The sequence below is a fragment of the Antechinus flavipes genome, chromosome 3 (genome assembly GCF_016432865.1).
Source record: "Antechinus flavipes isolate AdamAnt ecotype Samford, QLD, Australia chromosome 3, AdamAnt_v2, whole genome shotgun sequence".
Lineage (NCBI taxonomy): Eukaryota > Metazoa > Chordata > Mammalia > Dasyuromorphia > Dasyuridae > Antechinus > Antechinus flavipes.
Genome location: NC_067400.1, coordinates 536,494,245 through 536,521,495, shown reverse-complemented (window position 1 = coordinate 536,521,495; position 27,251 = coordinate 536,494,245). Strand labels below are relative to the sequence as shown.

The 27,251-nt window shown below is 37.0% G+C and overlaps 1 protein-coding gene across 1 annotated transcript in view; it reads left to right on the top strand.

Annotated features, from left to right (window-relative positions):
* Positions 1-27,251, top strand: part of RAB38 (RAB38, member RAS oncogene family) — a 50,444-nt gene that overhangs the window by 5,983 nt on the left and 17,210 nt on the right. The window contains exon 2 of the mRNA XM_051987294.1: positions 16,614-16,894. Within this exon, the coding sequence (XP_051843254.1) occupies positions 16,614-16,894 (281 nt within the window). The remainder of the gene's footprint in view (positions 1-16,613; positions 16,895-27,251) is intronic.

Genomic DNA, 27,251 nt, shown 5'->3' with positions numbered 1-27,251 from the left:
TACTCATATCACATAACCAGATCATCTTTACTATGAGCTAGACAACTGTGTTAATGACTGGAGCTGGAAATAAAAGCATGCTAGATAGTCCCTACATTCAATAAACTTGCATTCTCAATACCTAGAGGGGATCTTTATATATGGTTTTGCGGCCCTTTTTTGTATATTTCAATGTGACATCATTATTCTAGATCATGACTTGTCTCATGATTTCTTTTAAGCTGATAAATTTTCCATGACCTCAGGTATATAGGTATATAAAAAGATAGACCAAACAAATATCTACTGATAACAAATCAAAAGTTCTCAACCCCCATATTTACTTATAAGACCTCATATGGGGTCATGAACCAAAGTTTGAGAAGCTTGAGTTTCAGTTAAGGTCCTTTCCAGCTTTGAGGTTGTATAATTGTATAAGGCCTCTAATGTTCTTGCAAGTTCTGATTATTCTTCATTTAATTCAATTTAATAAACCTTTATTGGCCACCAACTGTGTGCCAGACACTATGCTAAGCTCTGAGAATGCAAAAAGAAGGAATAGACAGTTCTTGCCCTCGAGGACCTTACTATCTAATAGAGAAGAAAAAATGCAAACAAATATCTATGAAACAAGTCTATTCAGGATAAATAGGAATAGTTAACAAAGAGAAAGCACTGGCTCTAAGAGGAGTTGGAATTCCTGTAGCAGATGGGATTTTAGTTGGGACGTAAAGGAAGCCAGAAGAGGTCTGTTGGAATGGAGAGGGAGAAAGCATTCCAGATATGGGAGACAGCCATGTCACCTTTTGGTGTTCTAGGGTAGCTTGAAACGAACATTCTATAACTGCAGCTGGGTGGTACAGTGGCTAGAATGAAGGACTGCTCCTGTGGAAAACCGAGTTCAAAGTTTTCTTCAGGCCCCTGCTGGCTGTATTGCCCATGGCAGGTCTTTCTTAGCTCTAATTTTCTCATCCATGAGAGAGGGATAATAATTGCACCAACCTCACTGGTTGTTGTGAAGGATCAAATGAGTTAATGTTTGTAAAATGCTTTGAAAACTTTAAATTAATATAGAGATACTATCTCTTATTATAATTCTATGAAGTTAATATTAATGACTGCCAAAATTTTTATTAAATGAGGATGGAACTTGCTTTGGAAATTTTCAGTACATTCCAGATCCTAGAGATCACCAGCAGAAAAATTCTTAGGTTGATCCACTCCATCAGAGTAGGCAATAAACATTTTATTGAGTAGGTGGGGTTTTTTTGTTTGGGGAAATTGTTAAACAATTTTAATATCATGTTAACATGTGTCATAATCCTTGGGGAACAGGTAGAGCAACTGAGGGGGGATTGAATCAGGCTAAACTAAATAACACTTAAGTGGCCCTTGTGTCTTTTTCAAAGGCTAAATTTTTTTTAGGTAGGGATTTTCATAAACACAATAGAGTGAATCTGGAAAACATATCCATCCATTTAAGTGTTGAAAATGCTGAGTCCCAAGTACTTAAGTAAATTACTATTGAATGAGTAGCTTCATCTCTCTTTCTGCTTTTTCTTCATCTTCCCCTGTTCACATTCTAACCCTTTCTTCAGTGTAGCCTCTGCAAAAAGCCTTCTCTGACCTCCCCCATTGAAATCAGTTTTCTCACCATACTTGTACACAGTTCTTTTACAATGCTAGATATATATAGGAGAGTACATGTGTTTTGTGCCAGTGTATCTTTGTTTGTGGATGTACACATATGCTTCAGTGGAAAGAAGACTGATTTGAGGGGGACCTGGATTCTTGTCCTCTACTACTCAAATACTTACTGATTATAATACTTCACAAGTCTGTGATCTGTACAAACCAGTTAACTTTCTGGGTCTCAGTTTCTTTAAATGTAATATGAGGGAGTTGGATGAAATGACCTCAGTGATCCTTATCAATGATCCTACATCCTGTTATTTGAGTCTTAAGATATTTTTTTAAATTTTATTTTAATAGCCTTTTATTTACAGCTTATATGTATGGGTAACTTTACAGCATTGACAATTGCCAAACCTCTTGTTCCAATTTTTCCCCTCCTTCTCCCCACTCCCTCACCCAGATGGCAGGATGACCAGTAGATCTTAAATATATTAAAGTATAAATTAGATACACAATAAGTAAACATGACCAAATTGTTATTTTGCTGTACAAAAAGAATCGGACTCTGAAATATTATACAATTAGCCTGTGAAGGAAATCCAAAATGCAGGTGGGCAAAAATATAGGGATTTGGAATTCAATGTAATGGTTCTTAGTCATCTCCCAGAGTTCTTTCCCTGGGTGTAGCTGGTTCAGTTCATTCCTGCTCCATTGGAACTGATTTGGTTCATCTCATTGCTGAGGATGGCCAGGTCCATCAGAATTTGTTCATCATATAGTATTGTTGTTAAAGCATATAATGATCTCCTGGCCCTGCTCGTTTCACTCAGCATCAGTTCGGGTAAGTCTTTCCAAGCCTTTCTGAAATCATTCTGTTGGTCATTTCTTACCGAACAATAATATTCCATAATATTCATATACCACAATTTATTCAGCCCTTCTCCAATTGATGGGCATCCATTCAGTTTCCAGTTTCTGGCCACTACAAACAGGGCTGCCACAAACATTCGTGCACTTACAAATCCCTTTCCCTTCTTTATGATCTCTTTGGGATATAAGCCCAGTAATAACGCTGCTGGATCAAAGGGTATGCACAGTTTGATAACTTTTTGAGCATTCCAAATTGTTATCTTAAGATAATCTAAGTTCCTTCTGTAGGATGCAGTGATTTGCTCATATTACATAGCTCAAAAGTTTTGGAAATGGCATCAGTCAGTACTGTTTCCATTGCACCCACATTTCCTTCCCTTGGGCACTTCATTCATAGGTTACTTGCTATCTAATATGTGCAGAAATTTCTGAATTCAGATTTATAAAATCCAGGGTGTGAGATATATCTTTCTTTAAAGTGTGAAGAAATAATGTATGGAATGAGTTCTTGAAAGACCATACAATTATGGAATTGGAGATAGCACAGTTGGGGTTAATTATCTTTGAATTTTCTCTGGGCTGTCCTTCTGACCTGTTCCAAAGCTTGGGCTATGGAGAATTGAGACCTTGTTCTGCAGTTTAGGCGAGCAGGTCACATTTCCTATGGAAGGAAATTAAGATGTTTTGAGACATTTTTGTTGAAATTCAAGTTGTCTACTCCTTCTCAAGACACATCTGAAGTTGTCACTATCAAAAATACTGGGCTAGGGAGACCCCAAGCTTGATTTTTGGATCATTATCTTACATTTCAAAAGTTTTATTACTTTTTTGTGATGTTCTTAAGCCTCCAAAGGTGTTAAAGCTTGAGAATCCAAACAAACTGGCACTTAACGTTCATCTCTTCAGTGTGCAAACCTTCTCCTAAACATGGAAATATTAGCTGCGTGCGGATTCGATTTGGAACCCAGAGTCTGGGATTCATATAATAATGACCATAGTAGCTAGCATTTATATAATGCTTGGAGGTTTGCAAAATGCTTTGCAAATGTTATCCTATTTGATCTTTATTGCAGTCCTGAGAAGCATGTTCTATAATTATCCTCATTGTATAGGGGAAGAAACTGAGGTAGGCAGAAAGTAACTTACCCAGGATCTTGTAGCTAGTAAAAATGTGTGAAGTAGGTTTTAATTCAAGTCTTCCTGACTCCTTGTGAAGAAGCACTGCACCCAATGGAGCAGGTAACTGCCTCTATGTTTCACCTGGATGGGCCTGGGATAATCATTGAACTCTTCTGAGCATTAATACCCTCATTTATAATGAGAATGATAAAATTTACACTATGTACCTTGCAGGTCTGGGAGTCAGAAAAGGGCTTTAAGAGTTTACGTGTGTGTTTGTATGTATAAATGTGAAGAGTTATCATTAGAGAAATGAATGCATATTTTTCTAGGATTTAGAAGTTCTGGGCTCTAGGATCAGACCTGCTCCTCTTAAATCTCAAGTTTATTTTAAATCAAGTTTGTCTCAAGTTTATTTTTAATGAAGTGGAATGGGCTAGATTTAGATCATTTCCAAGATCCTGTTGATTAACTGACCTTATATAAAACCTTAGGCAAGCGCTATGCTGAGTGCTAGGGGTAGAAACAGAAAATGAAACAATCTCTATACAGAGGAAGTATTTTATTCCAGAATTCCCTTGGCATGTTGAAGAAATGAAAATAGAACCCCCAGATGGTGGAATACGGTTATCTGTAGAGTGTATCTGAGATTCTGGGGAATAAGATGTTAATAATATATGCCTGTATGTTATATAAAGTTTACCTTAAGTTTCACGATGAGTTCCACAGACTGTCTGGGATTGGTCTAACCGCATTACCCTTCTCTGATGATTTGCTTACTTCAGTTTTTATTTTAATTCTACATGATTGGGGCAGCTCCTAGACTCAATAAGAGAACTTGAGCTTGCATCAGAGAGAATTAGCATAAGAACAGGGGATGAAAATAGACCACTTACAATCCCCCAAGTATCTCTTGGAAAGAAAAATAGTCTATTTTCATAAATGAGCAATGCTAGTAGAAATTCAAATTGTGCCACAGTTTTGTGAGTTTCAAAAATCCACCTTACTTACTTCATCTTTACAATCAGAATGGCAAAAATACTGCTTCAAGAAAAGAAATCAGCATTTACTAAGCATATACTAAGTACCAAGCTTATAAGACTTACAAATATTATCTCATTTGATTCTCACAGAAACTTTTTTGTTTTAGTGGAGACCAGCAGAAAGTCAGTGAAACCAGAAGGTAGACATGAGTAGGCAGAGTATTCTAGCTAGGGGTGGGGGATAGCCAGTAGGGGACTTATGGTCGAAGCCATACAGCTAGTAAGAATTAAGGTGAAATTCAAAACCAGAGCTTTCCTTCCTCTTGGTCTAATAGGCATTCATTCATTCATTAAATGAACAAACATTTATTAAGTGCCAACTATGGGCCAGACATTGTGCTAAGCTGTTTCCTCTTTGTTCTGGAAGAGGTCCATAATGTTGGGGAGGAATTGCTATGAAGTGGAAGTGAATTGGATTGGAGGAAGGGAAGGCTGAGCAGGTCACCTGTCTCACTTTCCCCTCCAGAGCCAGGTATCATGCTAAGTATTGAGGAAACAAAAGGAGGCAAAAAAAATCCTTACCTTCAAGGAACTCACAGTCTAGTGGGGCAGACAGCAAACATATCAACAAGCAATATGTAGGATAGGTAGGAAAATTAAGAGGGAAGGCACAAAGATTAAAAGAAGTTGGGAAAGGCCTTCCTGTAGGAGATGGAATTATATTTTGGACTTGAAAGAATGTGGGAGGCTGAGAGCGAGAAGAAGAAAGATAATATCAGACAAAGAAAACAAAAAAAAAATGCGGTGAGTTGGAATTTCTTACTAGTAGCAAAGCAGGGAGTTTCACTGTGCAACATTGCTTCCTTATTCCTTTATTTAATCCATGAAGGACTCATACTGTTTATCTAATATTGGACTAGATGCTATGAGGTATAGAAAAACAGTAGGAAACAACTATTTGGCATAAAGAATACAACTTATTTCCATATTAAGGGACTAGGTGCACTAATTTAGTATGTATGATAATACTTAATAGTAATGGTGATTGATAATTATGGACAAGCTGCTCTCAGGCCATCATAAGGAAAACATCCAAACAATGAGAGCTGTCCAGAAATGAGATAGGTTGCCTGAGGTATGGAAGATTGGAAAGAAGTAATGAGTTCTTCACCTCTGGTGGTCTTTGTAGGGGATGAGAGTCATGATTTAGGTAAGATTCCAATTCAAAGATTCATTGATTTTATAGAAATAAGGTCTAATGCAGGCCTACAGTATCAAGTTTAATACCCTGGAAAGCATATGTGAAGAATTAAGCAGTGGTGCTTTCTGGACCTTTTTTAAGGAATGAGTTTTCTTTCACCATAGGTGATCAGCCACAACTTGTGATTGCCACTTGCTCTGTACAGTGGCTAGGGATCTGAGCTTGGATCCTGGAAAACCCAGTTTCAGCTTCCTTCTCCAGGTATACCGGCTCCAATTCTGGAACCAAGTATGCATACTTTCTAAGACTCATTTGCTGACTGTTTTTATAGAGGGAGTTTCCTCACCAAGAACTTCTTACTGTGATGAAACCACAGGTCCAGTCCCTCCCTTTTCCCCACACAGAATAAGAATATATGGAGGACTGTGATCAGTATCTTACAGATGAATTTTGAATCCAATTGAGTTTCCTGGTCTTAAGAAACCAATAATTTGTTAGAAGCCCTTTTCAAACTCTTTGCATTATGCATAAGAAAAATAGTCTAATAAGAAATCTATTGCTTTAGACAGTGATTTCTACTGTGGTGATATGCATCTTTGATAGAATCAGTTTTATTTAGTAAAATAGAAAAGCTCTCCTCTTTACTTGAGGACCTGAGAACTAGAAGAATAATTTGGTGGAGTCACAACCAAGGGAATGGAATGAAGAATTTATAGATTTACAGAATCACCTCATTGTCCACATATCTGACAAAAGATACATACTTCTGAAGCCCTTCACTAAGGTCACAACCCAGAGCCTCCTGATATAGCTTATTCTTGTTCAGGAGAGCTCTTTGTTAGGAAGCTTTTCCTTAAATTAAACCTAAAATTTTAGCTTCTTCCCATTGCTTTACTTTTGACATATAGGACTGGGCAGTCAGTCCGTAAACATTTATTATTAAGTCATTGTGTCAGTGACTATTAGGTACTATACAAAGCACTGGGAATCTAAAGGGGAAAAAAAAAAAAACAATCCCTGATCTCAAGGAGCCTGTACTCTCAAGGAGAAAACAACATATAAAAAACTGTAAATTATCATGGGCTAGCTAGGTAGTGCAGTAGATCAAGTTCTGACCTTAGAATCAGGAAGACTTATCTTCCTGACTTAAAATGTGATCTCAGATACTTACTAGTGACCCAAGGCACATCACTTAACTGTCTCACTTACTCATATCTTAAATGAACAGGAGAAAGAAACTGCAAATCCAGTATTTTTGCCAAGAAAAGCCCAAATAAGGTCACAGAGAGTCTGACTTGACTCTGTTTGCCTCAGTTTCTTCATCTGTAAAAGGAGATAAAAAAGGAAATGGTACAAAACTCCAGTATCTCCACCAAGAAACCCCAAATGGAACCATGAAAAGTCGGGTAAGACTAAAACAACTGGACTAATCATATAGCCCAAGATCTCATTCGCTTTTTCTGGCTGCCATGTCACATTGTTAATATTGAACTTTAAATTGATTAGAACTGCAAGGTATTTTTCATATGAACTTCTGTCTAGTTACTTGCTTTTTTCAACTCAAATACGAGACATTAATTATGTTTATCCCTATTAAAATTCATCATATTTCCATTCTGCCCAGTTGTTTGGTGTCAGTGTCAGCCAGAGCTGCTAATTCAGAGTATGAGCATCAGACAGAGCCAGAAGACTCAAAGATGAACAGTATAGTAATCACTTAATAAATGCTTATTGACCCAATTAGCTCATATTACCATCAAAAGGGCTTTGCAGCTAGAAACTTAATTAATCCCCCATAGAGAAGTTATGTTGTAGAAAGGGCACTGGACTTAAAACCAGGAGTCTAGGGTTCAAGTCTTGATAACTGTAATCCATGGGAAAGTTATCTAACTTAACTCAGTGTTTTTAATCTTTATAATAAATATAATAACTATGCAAAGGAAAAGTGATTATTGTCTTAAATCTTCTTTGGACTAAAATGGGAACATCAGGTAAGATGCAGTGTACAAGAGTGTATATGAATTTTGAAAATCATAGTCTAATTCTAATTATTTAGCAAACATCTAATTCTAATATCCTTCCTCATTTTTATGCCACAAATGAAATATTCTGTTTGTGAATACTTTCAAAAAATTCTCCTCTGTCTACTTATTTTTGGTAACCAATTAAATTCCTGAAAGAATGAGATTGACAGAATACTGCCCAAAGAGGCTAACATCCTTGGCTTAGAAGCATGCAAGGAACTTTAGAGAGACATCATATGATTCTACCTCTTTATTTTTCAGATGACAAAACAGTGGTATTATGTGACTAACTTAAGGACACTCTGGTAATTAGGGTCAAAGGCAGAACTAGAATCCAAGTCTCCTGATTTGCCTTCTCAGGGCTTTTTTCATTAGATCAGATCAATAGAAAATGCACATTTTCAGGTTAATGGTTTTCTTTTTCTTCCTCCCTCCTTCCCTTTCTCCCTCCTTCTCTCCCTCCCTCCTTCCTTCCTTCCTTCATTCCTTTCTTCTTTTCTTTCTCCCCTCACTTCTTCCTTCCTTCCTTCCTTTCTTTCCTCCCTCCTTCCTTCCTGCCCTCCCTCCTTCTTTCCTGTCTTTCCTCCTTCCTTCCTTCTTCCCCTCCTTCTTTCCTTCCTTTCTTTCCTCTTTCCTCCCTTCCTTCCTCCCCTCCCTCCTTCCTTTCTCTCCTTCCTCCCCTTCTTTCCTTCCTCCCCTCTTTCCTTCCTTCCTCCCCTTCTTCCTTCCTTCCTCCCCTCCCTATTTCCTTTCCTCCCCTCCCCTCTTTCCTTTTCTTCCTCCCCTCTTTACTTCCTCCCTTCCTTCCTTCTTTCCTCTCCTTCTTCCTTCCTTCTTTCCTTCCTCCCCTCCCCTCTTTCCTTTCCTCCTCCCTCCTTCCTTCCCTCCTTTCCTCTCTTTCTCCTTTCTTCTTTTCTTCCTTCCTTCCTTCCCCCCTCTTTCCTTCCTTCCTTCCCCCCTCCTTCCTTCCTTCTTTCTTCTTTTCTTCCTTCCTTCCATCCTTCCTTTTTTCTTTCTTTCTCTTTTTCTTTTATTCTCTTTCTCTTTCTTTTCTGTTTTTGTCAGGGAGTGAAAGAGCAAATTAAAATACTAAATGCATGGGTTAGGAATGCATGGTAAGTGACAAATGCTTCTTTGTAGGCACAGCTCCTAGGCATAAATGAATTACTTTTACTGATTTATGCTAAGAGGGAGCATCTTTATTGTATAAATGACTTAGGGAACTTCTAGAAGTAGTATTATACACTGCAGGGCTTAAATTTTTTCCAGGCTTGACTCTGCTGGGAAATTATGTGACTCTGTTTTTATAGCTATACAAATTATTTACTGATAATAAATCAAAGTTTCTCACCCCCCACCACATTCAGTTATGAGACCCCATATGGGATTACAACCAGCTTAAGAAACTTAGATACCTAGGATTCAATGGAGAATGGAAGGACAGCAAATTCAAGGAGAGTCAAGGTTTCCTTTGATGAACTCTAGTCTATCATCAAGGACCTACTGGGCATTTCAAGCTGTTTGTCCACAAGTTTCAGTCTCCATTGTCCTTCCTTGCAAACTTGCTCCTCCCCCACACTCTGTATTTGCAGCAGGGACAGGACCATCTATCTTCCTCGTGACCTGGGTTCACGCTTGCTTCTTCCTCTTACTTTCCTCTTTCCATGCCCACATCCAGCTAGTTATTAAGCCCTGCCATGTCTTTCATCTGCCCCTTTTCCTGTCTTACACTGTCAGCACCCTAGATCAGGCCCTTCCTCATTACCCTCACCTACTGCAAGTCTAAACATGCCAGGTCTTTTTTTGACATCCTATTTTTTTCTAGAATCAAATATAAACTCCTACTTGGCATTTATAGCCTTTTGCAACCTGGTGCTTTCCTTCCTTCTCAGTTTTCTTACATATTGCTCCCTTTAATGTACACTGTGGCCCAGCCAAATTGAACTTGTTTCCTCAAAAATGACACTTGGATTTTCTTGCATTGGTGACCTCTTATACCTAAAATAAAATATATTGCCTTCATCTTTCAGGATTCATAGTAAAGTTAGTTCAAAGCACTACATGAAGTCTGTCCTGGTTGTGAGAGCTCCTCCTGCCTTACTTTCAAAATCACCTTATATCTGTATATACATATTTATATGTAAGTGGGGCAGCTATTTGGCATAGTGTGTTGAGCACTGGGTTCAGTATTAGGAAGATTCACTGTGTTTTCCTAATTGTCAATCTCTCTTTATCCCTAGCTCCTTCCTATTGCTAATAAAATCCTCAATAAATCTTCACTGGACCCTACCATTTCTGGGAAATACATCTTTCTTTTCTTTTACAGTCCAAGTTCATTTTCTCACCTTCCACTCACTTACCAACACCTTCATATTCTGGCTTCCAACCTCATCATTCAACACAAACTGCTCTTTCTAAAGTTACCAGAAATCTCTTAATTGCCAAATCTGATCATCTTTTCTCAGTCCTCACCCTTCTTGACTTGTCTCAGGCTCTTCTCATAATCTCTCTTCCACAGGATTTTGTAAGGTTATTTTATCATATTTCCTCCTTTCTCTCTGAATATTCCTTTATCAGTCTTTTTTTTCCCTTGGAATTTCATCCAGATCTCAACTATTTCCCTTCTACCACTCAGAATAGTTACCACACAGTTAATCAGACTGGAAAAATCTAGGTCAGTTTCTAGCTATAATTTCATTATTTCCAGTACGTAAGAACAAAAAAAGTAGGATCAGTTTTGTTAAAAAGAAGTCCATTAATTTTTTACGTCTTTTGCTTAAGGGTATTTGTTTTTTAAATATGTACTATTTTCTCCTAATAGAGCATAAGTTTCTCAAATAAGGGATGATATGGTTTTTGCTTTTATATTTTTAATACTTAGCACCACGGCTGCTACATTTTGATATATAATAAATGCTTGTTGAATTCAATAATGTAAAACTATACTAAAAACTGTGGTTTTATTAGTTTTAGGGAAGTTTTAGGACCTTAATACACTTCTAAATCTATTTAACTTTATTTGCATCCCCATTTTTCAGCTTTGTACATGGTACTTTATAAATACTTATTGATTATTAAAACCAAGAATCCTTTGACTTTGGAGGGGATGGAGAAATCCCAGTGGCTCTACTCCAGTTCAGTAAATCATGTTCCAGAATAATTTTCACAAAGATCAAATATTTTACAGCCATATACTAATTCAGAATAAGTTTGCTAGTCATCTGTGACTTAATAGTTGAGTCATAGAAAGTTTTCTCAAGGCACAGAGAAATGTGACCTTTCTAAAGTCATGTAGCTAGGAAGAGGCAGGACAACCCTCCTTGGCTCCAAAGCCATCATTCTATCTAATAAGCCATCCTTAATTCTTTTAAGCTAAAAGGGTGTATGTGTATCTGTTTAAAATCTTTTAAAATCCATTTTGAAATCTGATAATTTTTAAAGATTACTATTAATGGAAATCTCGCCTTTTGTGTTAAAATTCATAAAATCTCATACTATTCAGTATATTTTTAAGCTACTATTATTAATGGACACCAGCTTTTCACTACACCTCTAAAACAATTTAATTTTGTCTTTATTTGCATCCTTGTTGCTCAGCACATAGTAAGCACTTTATAAAGGCTTGTAGATTGGCGTCTAGGATTCTTTGATGATTTGAGTGGGGAGAATAAAGAGATCCCAAAGGCCTCCTTCAATGCAGTGAATCTTGTTCCAAGATAATGTCACAATGACCAAGTATTATACAATTTGTTTTCCTCACAGTAACCCTATTCCATAATGGAAGGACCCCGATTCCACATTTTATAGTCAATCTGAGGAAATGAAGACCCAGAGAGATTAAATTACTTGCCCAAGCCAAGAATTGCTAGGACAGGGACTGAGACCCTAGTCTCATGCCTTCCAGACCAATCCAGTCCACTCTAGCTGCACTTTTGTTTCTCTTTATTACGAAAAGATTATTGTTTGGGTTACAGGATCACAAATCTGGTACTGGTTGGGACTTGAGAAGTTCTGTGGTTCTAAACTCATTTTTCAGATTAAAAAACTGTGGCTTTGAGATTGAATGACTTTTCTAGTTACACAGGCAGAAGGTTAATCCATTTGCTGTGATCCCAAAGCCAGGTTGTTTTCCACTGCATCCCATTGCTATATGTGAGAAAAAGGCTATTGATGTTCCTGGTGTCCATCCTTTTCCTGTGGTGAAGTCCAATTTTGTTGCTTTTAGAATGAAACTTTTGATGTCAGGACAAGTCTGTTTTATATAGAGGGGTGGCAATATCTCAGGATGTTTTCAATGTACAACTAAATTTACTTATATAACCTATGCTATCTCTTCTTAGCTGCATCAACCAAAATTTTACAAAACAGTTTCACAAAGTGGCATGTAGAAAGAGCATTGAATTAAGTTAAGGGATTAGAACTTTGGCTTTCCAATCTAGCCAAGACATTAGTAAACCATTGACCATAGCTCATGGAGTTGATATATTGCATTGCAGAAATGCTAACTATTGTTTTTTATCACTTTATTTTTTTTTGTGCTTCAGTTTCTGTAAAATGAAGAGGGTCAGTCAGTCAGTAAGCATTTTTTAAGGGCCTATTATGTGCCAGTCACTAAATCTTGGGGACTAAAAATATTTTTAAAATTTATTATTCAATTGATTACATATTTATTAAAGCTCACTAGTGAGTTAAACTACATATTGTTATAATTTTTGATCAGTATCTGTGAACTAGAAACAAGCACTTAGCATCCAGAATTCTAGTATTACCTTTGCCACTAATTAGGCACGTACCTTTTAAAAAATCACAATTTTCCTGTGTCTCTTGGTATGGAAGAGAGAGAGAATCCTCTCTCAGTGGAATAAGCATTAATTATTAAAGTACTTTGAGATACCTAAGTGAAAGATAAAAAGCATTTAAAAACACAATTATAAACTGTCAAAACAATTAACTTCATACTCTAATTAAAAATTACAAACTTATTTGAATTCTTTTGAAAAAATTAGCTTTTTTAACTTGGATTCTTACTATGAGTTGGTTTATATACTTTGAATCCAAAAAGAATGAAGAGAAATGAGAGTAAGTTCACCATTTAAAAGCAAACAAACGATTTTAAAAGTGTGCTTTTAAAGTATATATTTCACCTTCATGGAACAAATTCTGAAACCAATATTTTCATTGTCTGGTGTTTGTCATGGTGTAGTAGACAGATATAGATTGTATCTACATAAAAGAGTGGACCATTGTGCAATGATTTTTGATAATTTAATCATGAAGGTTAATCACTAAATTAAATCTAGCAAAAGTCCATCTCCCAAATAATCAGCATGCTTCAAATCTTTACCTGCACATAGAAAATAAATAACAAAAAGAGACCATATTGTCCTTTTTGTGTTAACTTAATTTTTCATAGAAAACATAAGCTCTTTGAAGATGGTGATTTTTTTCATCTATTTTTTCTACCAGAATCTGGAATTATAGCTTGCAAATATTGGTGCTATCACACTATATAGGCACTTGTGTTTATTTTTTTTTGTTTATTTTATGCTTATGTTTTTATGACTAAATTATTGAATTGAAATGATGAGGGAATGGACAAAGTAGAGTGCAGGATAAAACGGATTTTTTTAAACCTGAGTTTAAATGCTTTTTTTTTGCTGTTGTTTAACTAAATCTTTGATCTTAGGATAATCATTTCACCTGAACCCTTAGCTTGTTCAAATATAAAATGTAAAGGATGGATCAAATGACTTCTGAGAGCCTTTCCTATTCGAAACCTCTGATGCCAAATTTGAGAATCCATGTTGTCTGTAGTTTGAGGGTGACCTCTTTACTAAAAAAACTTAAAAGACAAACTTCACAGGCTGCCAGCCCAGTGACCTCAATACACAGCAATCAGTTTCCCTCCTTAAAACCAGTTATTTGTATTTTGACTCTTCCCATCCCCCACATACATAAAGATGTGCATTTGATTCTCACAATCTGAAAAAATAAATAATAAAACTTATACTATGAAACACAATCTTTCTTCTCAAAGGCCACCTTACTTTAAAGTGAAAAACCTCCTCACAAGGAGCTTATTGAGTAACACATGACTTAGTCCCTCATCTGATTAGTTCACGGAAATGGATCATAAGACCATTAAAAAGCCCAGAAGCAATTAGAGTTCTGAATGACTGTATGTTTTTCCTGAAATGTCACAACTGTGATGAGCTTTATCAAAGGAAACCAGTGTGTCCTTCAGTACATACACACTTGCACTCAGACATACAAGCCCTGGCCTAACTTGGAAAAGGTAGAAGTTCATTCGAAGGGTAATGTGTCATATGAATGGATTCCTCTCCAACCCCTTGCCCTACACATCATTCTATTGACTGCCATAAAAAAATACAGAAACAAAAATATTACTTTTGTGTTATAGGCTTTGCAATAAGTATTGCCAGGACTATCCTGTGCCCATTTCACAATTTTCTGAATTTTTTGAAGCATGCTTGTTTACTGGAATACATTGGCACATTGGATATTCTTTAGTTCGTCACATTTTGTATGCATTTATTATTCACCTAGAGTATGCAAGATATTATGGTAGATACTGACAATATAGGTGTAGGTGAAACAACGGATAGAAACTCTTCCTGAGCACAAATTTGGCATCAAGCATTTATTAGCTGTGTGATCCTGGCCAAGTCACTTAATCCTGTCTGCCTCAGTTTCCTCACTTATAAATGAGCTGGAAAAGAAAATGGTAAACCACTCTAGTAACTCTGCCCAAATGGGGTCATAAAAAGTCTTATGCAACTGAAAATGACTGACCAACAAAAATAAATGACTGATGGAGGACATAAGAGAATGCAATGACATGATCTTTATATTCAGGGAGTCCTACAGTGTGTGGTACATAGTAGGTGCTTCATAAAAGTTTATGGATTGATTCTTCCAGGGGATTATAGCCTGTACACAGATAGGTTAATACAACCACCAATACAAAGTGAATTTAAAAAATGACTATTATCAATAAAAAGCTTTTGTGCAGGAAGTGGTCCTTGTGCTATTCTTTGAAGGAAGCTAGGGATTCTAAGTAGCAGAGATGAGAAAGGAGTGAATTCTAAGAGTGAGTAAGTCACATGTACAAAGACACATAGGTGGGAGAATCATATACAAGTAGTAAATAATTAGCAGGTCCTCTTCACTCTTTACTAGACTGATTAGATTTATAGTGTTTGATTATAGCACAAACTCTGGAAATCTATCACTTAGTCCAGGAAGTAATAAACAGCATAGTGTTATGGAAAAATAATTCCAATTGGAGCCACAGATTTTAGAAACTCAATTTTACAAATTGCTACCCAGATGGTCTTTGGCAGCATCATTTGCCAATCAAGTTCAGCATCTTTATCATGAGGAGGAGGGACAAGATATTTTAATGTTTGTTCTCTCTCTCTCTGAAATGTCATGATTTGTGACCGTGGTTTCTTAAATATACTAAGCACTTGCTTTTGTAAATTGACTTGGAAGTTCTAGTTTAACATTTCAGGAAGGTCATATGAATTCATAAGCAGTCTGGAGTTCCATTCTTTTGTCCAGGTTGAGTCATAAAGATGCACTGAAATAAAAATTTGAAGGAAAAGCTAATAGAAGTTCCTTCTCCCCTCCTCACTTTTCTAGAACTTTGCATCTCTTCTGATTGATATATATATATATATATATATATATAATATATATATATATATATACATGTACATTGATCTTAGAAGATTGATGATAGAGATATTAGAGGTGCATATAAGAGATAATAGGTATGAGAGATTGATGAGAGAAAGAACAAATATTAGAGAGATAATAGATAGCTATGAAAAATAATAGAGATAGATATTAGAGATCAGTGATGGAGATAAAACAGATATGAGAGAGATGAATAATAAATAATATGAGATATAATTAAGAGAGATAATATATCTAGATGTAAAACATGTGATAATATATCTAAATTAAAAGATATGAGAAATTATATATATGTATATTTAAGGAAGATAATATATCTAGAGAAAAGAGATACATATACACCCGCCCTCAAAGAATGAGACTGGATTCCACACCCGAAGCTAGGAGTCATCCTTCACTCCTTATTCTTACCTCCCATATCTAACCTATTACTTCTATCCATTTTATCTTTATCAGACATCCCGGGTACATGGTCTGACTCTTCTGACACTGCTACCATCCTGATGCAGGTTCTCATCTCCTCACACCTGGATTCCTGCTGGTGGAGTCTCCCTACCTCATGTCTCTACTTCAGCCTTTGTTGGGCTTTTAAAGCTCTTTCTAACTTGTTTCTTTCCTATTCTCACCATCACCAGGCTACATTTTCACTGGCTGTCCCCCCTTCCTGGGATGTTCTTTTCCTCAACCCTGCTTTCCTTCACATTTTGTCTAAAACGCCACCTTTTTACAAGATCCCCTTACTGCCCATACCTTCTTTCTGAGATTTCATCTATCCTGTATATACCTTGTAAATAATTATCCGTTTTGTCCTCCATCGTGAGCTTCTTAAGGATGGGGCTTGTCTTTTACCTTTCTTTTTATAACCAGTGTTTAGCATATAATCTGGCATATAGTTGGTGCTTAATAAATACTTGTTGATGTTGACCATCAGACAAATTGCCTATTTCCAACTCATGTGCTTAAAAGTACACTTCTAGATTTGATACGTAGATCACTCTTTGAAAACCTACTGGTATACAACCAGGGAGTTAGAGAGTTCTAATAAAATTACAAATGTGTGCTCTCTGCTTTTTCTGACAGGCCAAGAAAGATTCGGAAATATGACAAGGGTCTATTACCGAGAAGCCATGGGAGCATTTATAGTCTTCGATGTCACCAGACCAGCCACTTTTGAGGCAGTGACAAAGTGGAAAAGTGACTTGGACTCCAAATTAACCCTCCCTAATGGCAAGCCCGTGTCAGCAGTTCTCTTAGCCAACAAGTGCGACCAGGGGAAAGATGTGCTCCTCAACAATGGACTCAAGATGGACCAGTTTTGCAAGGAAAATGGCTTTGTGGGATGGTTTGAAACATCAGCAAAGGTAAAAAAAATTAAAATAAGCTTCAATCCATACTAAATATCAGATGCCAAAAAAGGGCATATTTCCCCCTTTCTATAGTGAAGATTTGCTATCTTTACATAGAAAAATCAGCTGTAGCATATATAAGAATAAAGTAGAGAAGAAAGCCATTAGAATTGCAAGTAGTATTGACTTTTCAGGAAGTAGCTATTTTGAAAACATTCTATACAATCATTGTGGAACAGTGATTTTTAGGGGTCTCCAATGTACACATATGCATATATGTGTGTGTGTGATGCATTTTTAAAAATAATTGTTGTGTTGCTTCAGTTTTGCCCGACTTTTCATGACCCTATTTGGGGTTTTCTTGGCAAAGATACTGAAACAGTTTGCTGTTTCCTTCTCCAGTTCATTTTACAGATAAGGAAATTGAGGCAAATAGGATTAAGTGACTTGCCAGGGTCACATAGTTAGAAAGTATCAGAGGCCAGATTTGAACTCAAGAAGATGGGTCTTTCTGACTTCAAGCCCAAATGTCTTTATACATTATAGACACACATTACAAATTTAAAAAGCTTACAACACCCCAGATAAAGTAAGGTCTTCTGGCCAAATGAGCTACATTTTTAGGTACTGAGAAAATTGGCAGAAGTGATGAACGGCAGATTATTTTTGAGGTCAGTAACATTTAATTTTTCTCTACATTCCCAGAATTTAGCATGCAAAATACATTGTGAGTACATTGCATATTGTAGATTCTTTTTTTTTTTCCCCTGAGGCGATTAGGGTTAAGTGACTTGCCCAGGTCACACAGCTAGGAAGTGTCTGAGACCAGATTTGAACACAGGTCCTTTTGACTTCAGGGATGGTGCTCTATCCACTGTGCCACCTAGTTCCTTCAATATTATGGACTCTTAATTAATACTTGTATGTTCTTTTTTTAAATAACTTTTTATTGATAGAATGCATGCCAGGGTAATTTTTTACAGCATTATCCCTTGCATTCACTTCTGTTACGATTTTTCCCCTCCCTCCCTCCACCCCTTCCTCCAGATGGCAAGCAGTCCTTTACATGTTGAATGGGTTACAGTATATCCTAGATACAATATATGCGTGCAGAACTGAACAGTTTTCTTGTTGCACAGGGAGAATTGAATTCAGAAGGTATAAATAACCCGGGAAGAAAAACAAAAATGCAAGCAGTTTATATTCATTTCCCAGTGTTCTTTCTCTGGGTGTAGCTGCTTCTGTCCATCTTTGATCAATTAAAGCTCTCTTTATCGAAGAGATCCACTTCCATCAGAATACATCCTCAAACAGTATCGTTGTTGAGGTATATGATGATCTCCTGGTTCTGCTCATTTCACTTAGCATCAGTTCATGTAAGTCTCGCCAGTCCTCTCTGTATTCATCCTGCTGGTCATTCCTTACAGAACAATAATATTCCATAACATTCATATACCACAATTTACTCAACCATTCTCCAATTGATGGACATCCTTTCATTTTCCAGCTTCTAGCCACTACAAACAGGGCTGCCACAAACATTTTGGCACATACAGGTCCCTTTCCTTTCTTTAGTATCTCTTTGGGGTATAAGCCCAGTAGAAACACTGCTGGATCAACGGGTATGCACAGTTTGATAACTTTTTGAGCATAGTTCCAAATTGCTCTCCAGAATGGCTGGATGTGTTCACAATTCCACCAACAATGTATCAGTGTCCCTGTTTTCCCACATCCCCTCCAACATTCCCCATTATCTTTCCCTGTCATTCTAGCCAATCTGACAGGTGTGTAGTGGTACCTCAGAGTTGTCTTAATTTGCATTTCTCTGATTAATAATGATTTGGAGCATATTTTCATATGTCTATAAATAGTTTCAATTTCTTCGTCTGAGAATTGTCTGTTCATATCCTTTGACCATTTATCAATTGGAGAATGGTTTGATTTCTTATAGATTAGAGTCAATTCTCTATATATTGGAAATGAGGCCTTTATTAGAACCTTTGATTGTAAAAATGTTTTCCCAGTTTATTGTTTCCCTTCTAATCTTGTCTGCATTTGTTTTGTTTTTGTACGTTCTTTTTTAAATTGCCTATTTTATTAAATTCAAAAAATTCTGGAAGATAAGAAAATTGTTGTGTTATGCCCAGAAAAGGGCAAATGTTCCAATTTTCAAAAAAAGGAAAAAAAATTAAACGTGCACACTAAAGGCTCCTGAACTTTATTTTTATTTCTAGTAAAATGGACAATCTAGCTGTTAAAGGAATGATTAGTTAACCTATAGATGCAGTTATCACAAAGAGCCATCATAGCTTCATCAAGAACAGTACAGACCAAGAATAATTGTAAGTTCTTTAGTTTTTGATAGGGTTACTAAACTGGCAGACTAAAGCATAGAATTTACTTAGATTTTTGGAAATACATGGTAAAGTTGCTTTTGTTATTCTTTTATGAGTATTGTGAGATATATCCAGAAGTGGTTGAGTTTCTAGAATTAAAGAATAGTGCTTAATATTTCTATGCCAAATTAGAAGGAAATCTGCATTAGAATGGTCCCTTTTCTGCCTTATTTATTTTTATCATCGATTTGGTTAAAGGCAAAGAAGGGACACGTGTTGGGAGATATTGGCTAATAGACTGTGAAAAAGGTTAAGATTTCTGCCAAATAGAAAATTTGCCCTAATTAAATAGAATACAGTTTAATAGGGATTGATGTAAAATATTAGTCTTAGCTTCCAGAAATTAACTTTATGAGCACAAAGATGAGAAAGGAAAGATTAGATTGAGATTTGTCTAGAAAAATATTTGAAAATTTAACATATAGCAGTTGACTATAAATTGAACATATGATAAGACATTATTCAAAAACTAAAAAACTACTGCTGTCTTGAACTATTTAAGTAGAGATTTGGCTTTTGAGAATAAGAAAATGTTAATAATGTTACACCCTGACATGGTTAGATTGTATAAGAATATTTTACATATATATACATACACACACATATATATGGATTATATATTAGTTAGATTACATATAAGAATTAGATTTTATATAAGGAGTTTGATTCAGTAGTTCTGGGTACTATTGGTAAACTAGACCATTAGTATAGTGAATGGTCTTAAATCTATGCCATGTAACAATTGGTTGAAGAAACTGGGAAGTTTTAGTCCAAGGAAGAAAATATTCAGGGAGGATATGGCTGCTGTCCTCAAGAATTGTCATATTGTAAAGACATTAGAAGGTGCTTGGTCCCATTGGTGGAGTTGTAAAACTATCCAATCATTGTGGAGAACAATTTGGGACTGTGCCTAAAGGACTATAAAACTGCATACTCTTTGACCCAGCAGTGTTTCTACTGGGTCTGTATCCCAAAGAAATCTTAAAGGAAGGAAAGGGACCCACATGAGCAAAAATGTTTGTGGCAGCCCTCTTTGTAGTGGCTAGAAACTGGAAACTGAGTGGATGCCCATCAGTTAGAGAATGGCTGAATAAGTTATGGTATGTGAATGTGATGGGATATTATTGTTCTGTAAGAAATGATCAGCAGGATGATTTCAAAGAGGTCTGGGGAGACTGACATGAACAGATGCTGAGTGAAATGAGCAACACCAGATCATTGTTTACAGAAATACCTAGATCATGTGACGATAAACCTAGCTCTTTTATCAATGTGGTAACCAAGACAATACCAATAGACTTGAGAAAAAAATGCCATGCACATCCAGAGAGAGAGAACTATGGAGACTGTAAATCGAAGGATAGTATTTTCACTTTTTTTGCCCCCATTTGTTTATTTGCTTTTTCTTTCTTATAGTTATTTTTTTCTTTTATTGTGGTTTTTTTTTGTATTGACACACATAGGGAAATATGTTTAAAATTGATTGTTTATATATAACCTGTATCAGTTTGCTTTCTGTGGAAGGGAGAAATAAGGAGGAGGAAAAATTTGGAACACAAAATCTTACAAAAATCAATGTTGAAAACTACCTTTAAATGTATTTGGAAAAATAAAATACTGTTTAAGATAAAAGAAGAATGCTTGGTCCCAGAGGGGAGGGCTTGAAACAATATGTAGAAATTGTGAAGAAAATTTAGATTTGATGTTTCTTCTTTTTTCTTAGGACTGCCCCTAGACTATTGTATCATAATCCCTCTCATCAGAGGTGTTTGGACATATTGTGGATGATCTTGGGCATGTAGTAATGAATGTTGTTTGTCAGGTATGGATTGAATTCTCTGGCCACTGAATCTCTTCCAACATGCAATTCAGTCAATCAGTCAGTCAGTAAATATTTATCAAGTCTTACGTCTGCCAGGCACCATGCTAACCATACAAAGAAAGGCAAAAAATAGTCCCTGATTTCAAAAACTCAGTCTAATGGGGAAGATAACTTGCAAATAATTATATACAAATAAGAATTACACAAGCTAAGTTGGTGATAATCAATAAGGGAAAGACAGAGATTGGAAAAGCCTTCCTATAGAAGGTGGGATTTTATCTGGGAATTGAAGGAAATCAGGAGGCTGAGATGGGAGGGGACAAAAATTTTAGGCTGGGGGAGAGCCAGCCAGTGAAAATGTCCAGTCAGAAGACGGAATGTTTTGTTCAAGGTCAGATACCCATATTAGTTTTGTAGTAATAGATGGCCATAATTTACTTGATGATCCTTTTTGTCTTAGGCTAACTCACTGTCTAGGATGGTATGTGGTCTGGTGTTGATTGTCAATCTTATATAACCTTTGAGCTGAGTGTTGAGGCATGGGAAAAGATCCAAAAAATAATGAGACAGTTTCTGTCCCTGTAGAACATATATCCTACTGGGAAAAAACTTGAACTTGTGATAACTTCAGGAATTCTGTGAGATTTAAGGAGCTATTGAAGACAAGAACCAATGTAGCACATAATGTACTACTAGTCAGTGGTCTGGGAAAAGAGGTATTTCTTGAGCCGCTGCAATGGTCATGGAAACTAGAGATGGGTTATGAGCTCTGGGTCATGAGAGATGGATAGCAAATAATGAACAATCAAATGCAACTTCTGCTTTCAGTCTCCTAGGCAATGACGGGCTATATTTAGAATGTCCTTTGGGTGCTATAATTCAGGGTTGTTTTTCTGAGCATTTCCTTGAATATCTCTGCCCCTCCTTGTTCATTAGTATTTTAACCTTGCCCTGACAAAGTGCCAAGGTGACAGACTGAGGAAGGAACACTGAAGCTCTCCCAAATTCCCCTCCTAACAAGTAGGAAACCTCAGAATTAATCCAGGAGCTTAAAAGACAGACAGGAAAGGTCTGCTTCTCTCCGGTAGAGGGGAGAAGGTCCAAGAACAACAGTGGTTGTAGCCACCCCACTGGCTCCAATCTCACAGCAGGGGGCTTGGGCAATCCACCAGTGAGGCCCTGCCTTCTGCAAGCCAGAAGCCCTTTAGGCAAGTGACAGACTGTAGCACAGCAGGCCCCCATCCTAGCATTCCCACCCCTAGCACACGCCACCATCTTTAGCTAATTAGTGTTCAAAGGTCTTTTTAGATATGGTTTTAGACTATCATTTAATTTGAAAGCAGCATGGTATAGTGAAAAAGTAAGTTGTATTTTGGAGTCAGAGGATCTTGGTTTAAATCCACATTGTCACTTAAAAGTTGTATGACCTTGGGTAAATCACTTAATGTCTTTTTGGGATACAGATCTAGTAGAGACATGCTGGATCAAAGGATGTGCTCAGTTTCGTAGCTCCTTGGACATAGTTGTCTTCTGGTTTCCATCTTCTGCACGGTCTTTTCCATTTCCCCTAAACACTAGTATCTCCTCTCCAAGATTATCATCAATTTTTACTTTATAGATGTGGTTTCTACCTATTTGTTTACTTGTCATTTCCTCAGTTAGATTGTAAGCTCTTTGAGGGCAGGGCCTAGTTTTGTCTTTGCTTAATAAGTGCTTGCTGACTTGACTTTTAAGCTGTTCCAACAAGGCCAAGATGAATGAGCACACTTTGTTTTCTAGACCCTGCTCTCCCAGAAATATATAGCTAGATGTTCATGCCTTGTTTGATGCCTTGAATGACCCCAACCTCAAGGGAGCCATGATAAGTCTCACAACAGAATTAGGTTTCAGAGACTCCTACTATTATTTTGACTTTTATGGCCAAGCTGAGGGAATGACTGCTTCAAATACCTCCAGTTATTACAATGCCCATATTTTGTCTTCAGTAATCTTAGAAGGATTAGTCTGATTATCAGTGGTAACTATAGTTTGCATGTAATAGTTATCCTCCTAGAGTGTATCATGAGGATCATAGTTTGTTATGCCTGTATAAAACTCCATTTCCTTCATTGCACTAGCTCTGTTTACCTTTACTGAGGCTTATAAGGGACAACATACCCTTGCCCCTCTAGTTGTAATAAGAAGCTACTGAAGTTTATTGAGTAGAGAAATAATATGCTTAGACTATAATAAAACAGAAATAAAATTAAAATGTTTATACTAACAAACGTGTATTAACTTTATTTTATTTTGTAGGCTACAGTGCAAAGAACTTAGATAGTTCCTGTCCTCAAAAGTTTATAATCTATAACAAAGCTTCTTAAACTGAAGGTTACAATTCCCTAAGGGGTCATGTAACTGACTGTAGATGTTGCAAAATGAGGACTTATTATCAGTAAATGTTTGATTTATGTACCTTTTTAATAAACCTATATAGCCAGAGTCACATGCAAATTTCTTAGGCCAAAAAAAAAAAAAAAAATCAGGTCACAAGTGAAGCCCTAATCTATAAAAGAAATAATGTGCCCAAATAAGTAATATACAGTACAGAATGTAAGAAAGCTAGATCAGATGCTCTAGGAAAATGAGTGAAACAGAAACACTTTTACCCAGATAAGTAGATTAAGGCTTGGAAAGGGGACTAACCAAGTCCCTGATAAGTAGAAGACGAACCAAAGAAGGAATGTAAACACAGTAGGAGTAGAACCAACACAACAGTGTCAGGAAATCCAGGGGAAGAGAGAACATTCAGAAGAGGGTATCAGCAGAATACAGAGCTGCAGAGGGAGATCACAGAGAAGCCAGAGAGCCAGGCGTTCCAAGTGCTTTCTAACCTGAACCCTTTCTGGTCTTCTTACACCTTACTCCTCATGACAGTCTGTGACCCAGTGCTTCTTATGGGTAGTTGTTTGCATGTTGTCTTCCCCATTACTGTGCTCTCCTTGAAGTTAGGGGTTATTTTTTTTGCCCTTCTTTGTATTTTCAGTGCTTAGCATAATGCCTCTTACACAGGAGGAACTTCATAATTTTTGATTTGAGGAATATTGGATTTAAATATTAAAAGGTAACCTTTGAGAAAGGAGTTTCAAGGGTGCATTAGGAGCAAGAATATAAGGGGCAGAAGAATGAGTAATGTGTGTATATAAAAAGTTTAAAAGATGACATTCTCTAGGAATTTATTCATTAAGAGGTTGAAGTGTTCAAGATGGTAGCATAAGGGGATCAAGGGAATTTTTTTTTCTTTTAAGATTTTGTTAATCAAAATATGTTTGTAGAAAGCTAGAAAAGAATGTGTGTGTGTGTGTGTGACAGAGAGAGAGAGACAGAGACAGTGACAGAAAGACAGACATAGACAGAGACAGAGAGACAGACAGAGACAGACAGACAGACAGGTGAGAACAGTCTGTCTTCTTGTTGGAGGTTGGTGCATTTGAATATTCCTGGGTTTGTGAATAACACAATAGTATTGTGGAAAGAGCATTGGGTTTGGATTTAGAGTATACTTACTTTTTAAAAAATTTACATTTGTATGGTATAGCACTAATGTTTTCTCCATATTAGGTTAACTCTCCCCATTTTAGAGATGAGGACATTGAAGCACAGAGATATGATGAAGTAATTTGTCCAAACCTACAGAAGAAATATATTACAAAGGAGTTGATTTCTTGGCACCAAGTATAGAGGTTTTTTCTTTCACTAAAGCATGCTGCCTGAGCTTAGTATTACAAGGAGTTGTAAAAGTCTCCAACTGATAGGACTTTCCTTTGAGAATGCTCAGACATTGCAGTTCATTTTTACTGTATGGTCCTGTTTTGTCACAGGACTTGCAGACTTAGGGTCATAAGAACCTCCTGGGATTCCCAGTTCAGCTAGGTTCATCAGGGTGAACAAGGAATCTCATGAAGTGGTCTTGTTATTTGAATTTTGCACTATTTGAAGTTATGATTATGGTCCAGCCCCATGAAAATATGTTGTGTGAATTCAAATGATTCATTCATTTCATACTTGCACTAATCAGGATATAGCTCCTTTTTTTAGTTATGTCACCATAGGCTTATTTTTCATTTGTTCACCTCTCTGGGTATATCAATTTCCATACCTATAAGTTGGTAAATGTTATATATGTTACTGTCAACCACACAGAGGCTGTTGGGAGGAATGTTTTGTGAGCTGTAAAGCTACTTTCACATAAGTATAAATTATTATAATTTAATTCAGTGAAAGGGGATTCACAATTTCTTGGTTTTTTTTAATCCATTGCTTTCCAGATATGAGATTGTATATATAATGTAATTATTCCCAAATATCCTTGAACTCTTCAATCTAACTCAATTTCTGGATACTGACCTAATATTAGGACAGAAGACAGGCTGCTGATGCATTACCAGGCTAGTCCTCAGCTATGTCTAATGGAATATTGATTTTCCCCCTGGTGTGCTCTTCTAAGAAATCAATACTTCTCTAGATGGCAGAACAGTTGTGGATGAAAAAGAAGGTGATCTCTTCCATCCGGATTCCCTTCTCCACAGGGTGCAGGGGCTCTGAAGGTACTGGCAGAAGCACATCCCTGTGGGACAAAAACAATCTGAGGACCCGGGGAAAGAATAATGGGAGTTTAGCATTTACAAACCACTTTAGAGGAAACCAGGTAGCACAGTGGATAGAGTACTTGGCTCAGTGTCAGGAAATCCTCAGTTCAAAATCACCCTTAGATATTTAATAGATCTGTGATCCAAGACACATCATTTGATCATTTTCTGCCTCAGTTTCCTCATCTGTAAAATGAGTTGGAAAAGAAGGGACAAACCATGTCTGTTAAGAAATTCCAAATGGGATCAAGAAAAGTCTGTCTTTACTGGAGGGCTGGGGCGGTTTTAGATCGGGCGCAGGCGGCGGGCAGCAGCAGTGAGACCACGGGAGCAGACTGGAGAGGGGGTGGAAAGTGATCGTAGCCATTTCTGCGGGGAGAGCTTCGCTACAGGTTTGGATAATTTCCTCCGGCAGCAAGTCAACAGCCCAGCAGAGAAGCTAAAAACACCGGGGCTGAAGAATACAACCGCAAACAGCTGGAGTCTCTCAGGACCTGCCCCCCCCCTCAGTGACTCAGCACGCTTTGGGATCTCAGAGCGCAGGCGCAGCACAGTCCTGCTAGTGCCTCACTGCTGCCCCCTGCAGTCTGTAGAGGAAGCTCGATAACACACCCAGCCCCCCCCCAAAGAAAGACTCCAGTTTTTTTCTGTTTTTCTTTGGTAGTTTATCTCTGATTAATAGACAGAATGAGCAAGAAGCTGAAGAGGACTTTAACCCTTGACAGCTTCTATACAGATAGAGAGCAGACTCTAAATCCTGAGGAGACTAAAAACAGGCAGTCCCCAGGTGATTCCCCAAAGGAGGAGATCATCTGTTCCTCAGCACAGATGAACCTCATAGAAGTGATTAAAAAGGCTCTCACAAGGGAGCTAGAAGAAAAATGGGAAAAGAGTCTGGAGAAAGTTAAAGAGAGAGTGGATAAAGAAGTAAAATCCTTGAAAAATAGGATTAGTGAACTGGAAACAGAAAACAGCTCTCTAAAAAACAAAATTGGCGAAATGGAAAAAAATTCCACAGAACAAAAGAACTCAATTGGACAATTAGAGAAAGATTTTAAAAAAGTGAGTGAAGAGAATACTTCACTGAAAATCAGAATTGAACAAGTGGAATTGAATGACTCGAGGAGACAAGAAGAATCAGTCAAGCAAATCCAAAAAAATCAAACAATGGAGAAAAATGTGAAATACCTTCTGGGGAAGACAACAGACCTGGAAAACAGATCCAGGAGAGACAATCTGAGAATCATTGGACTCCCAGAAAAACATGATGAAAAAAAGAGCCTGGACACTGTCTTCCAGGAAATTATCAAAGAGAACTGCCCAGAAGTCATAGGAACAGAGGAAAAAATAAACATTGAAAGGATTCATCGATCACCCACTGAAAGGGATCCTAAAATCAAAACACCAAGGAATATAGTGGCCAAATGCCAGAACCCTCAGGTGAAAGAAAAAATATTGCAAGCGGCTAGAAAAACCCAATTCAAGTATCAAGGAGCCACAATAAGGATCACCCAGGATCTGGCAGC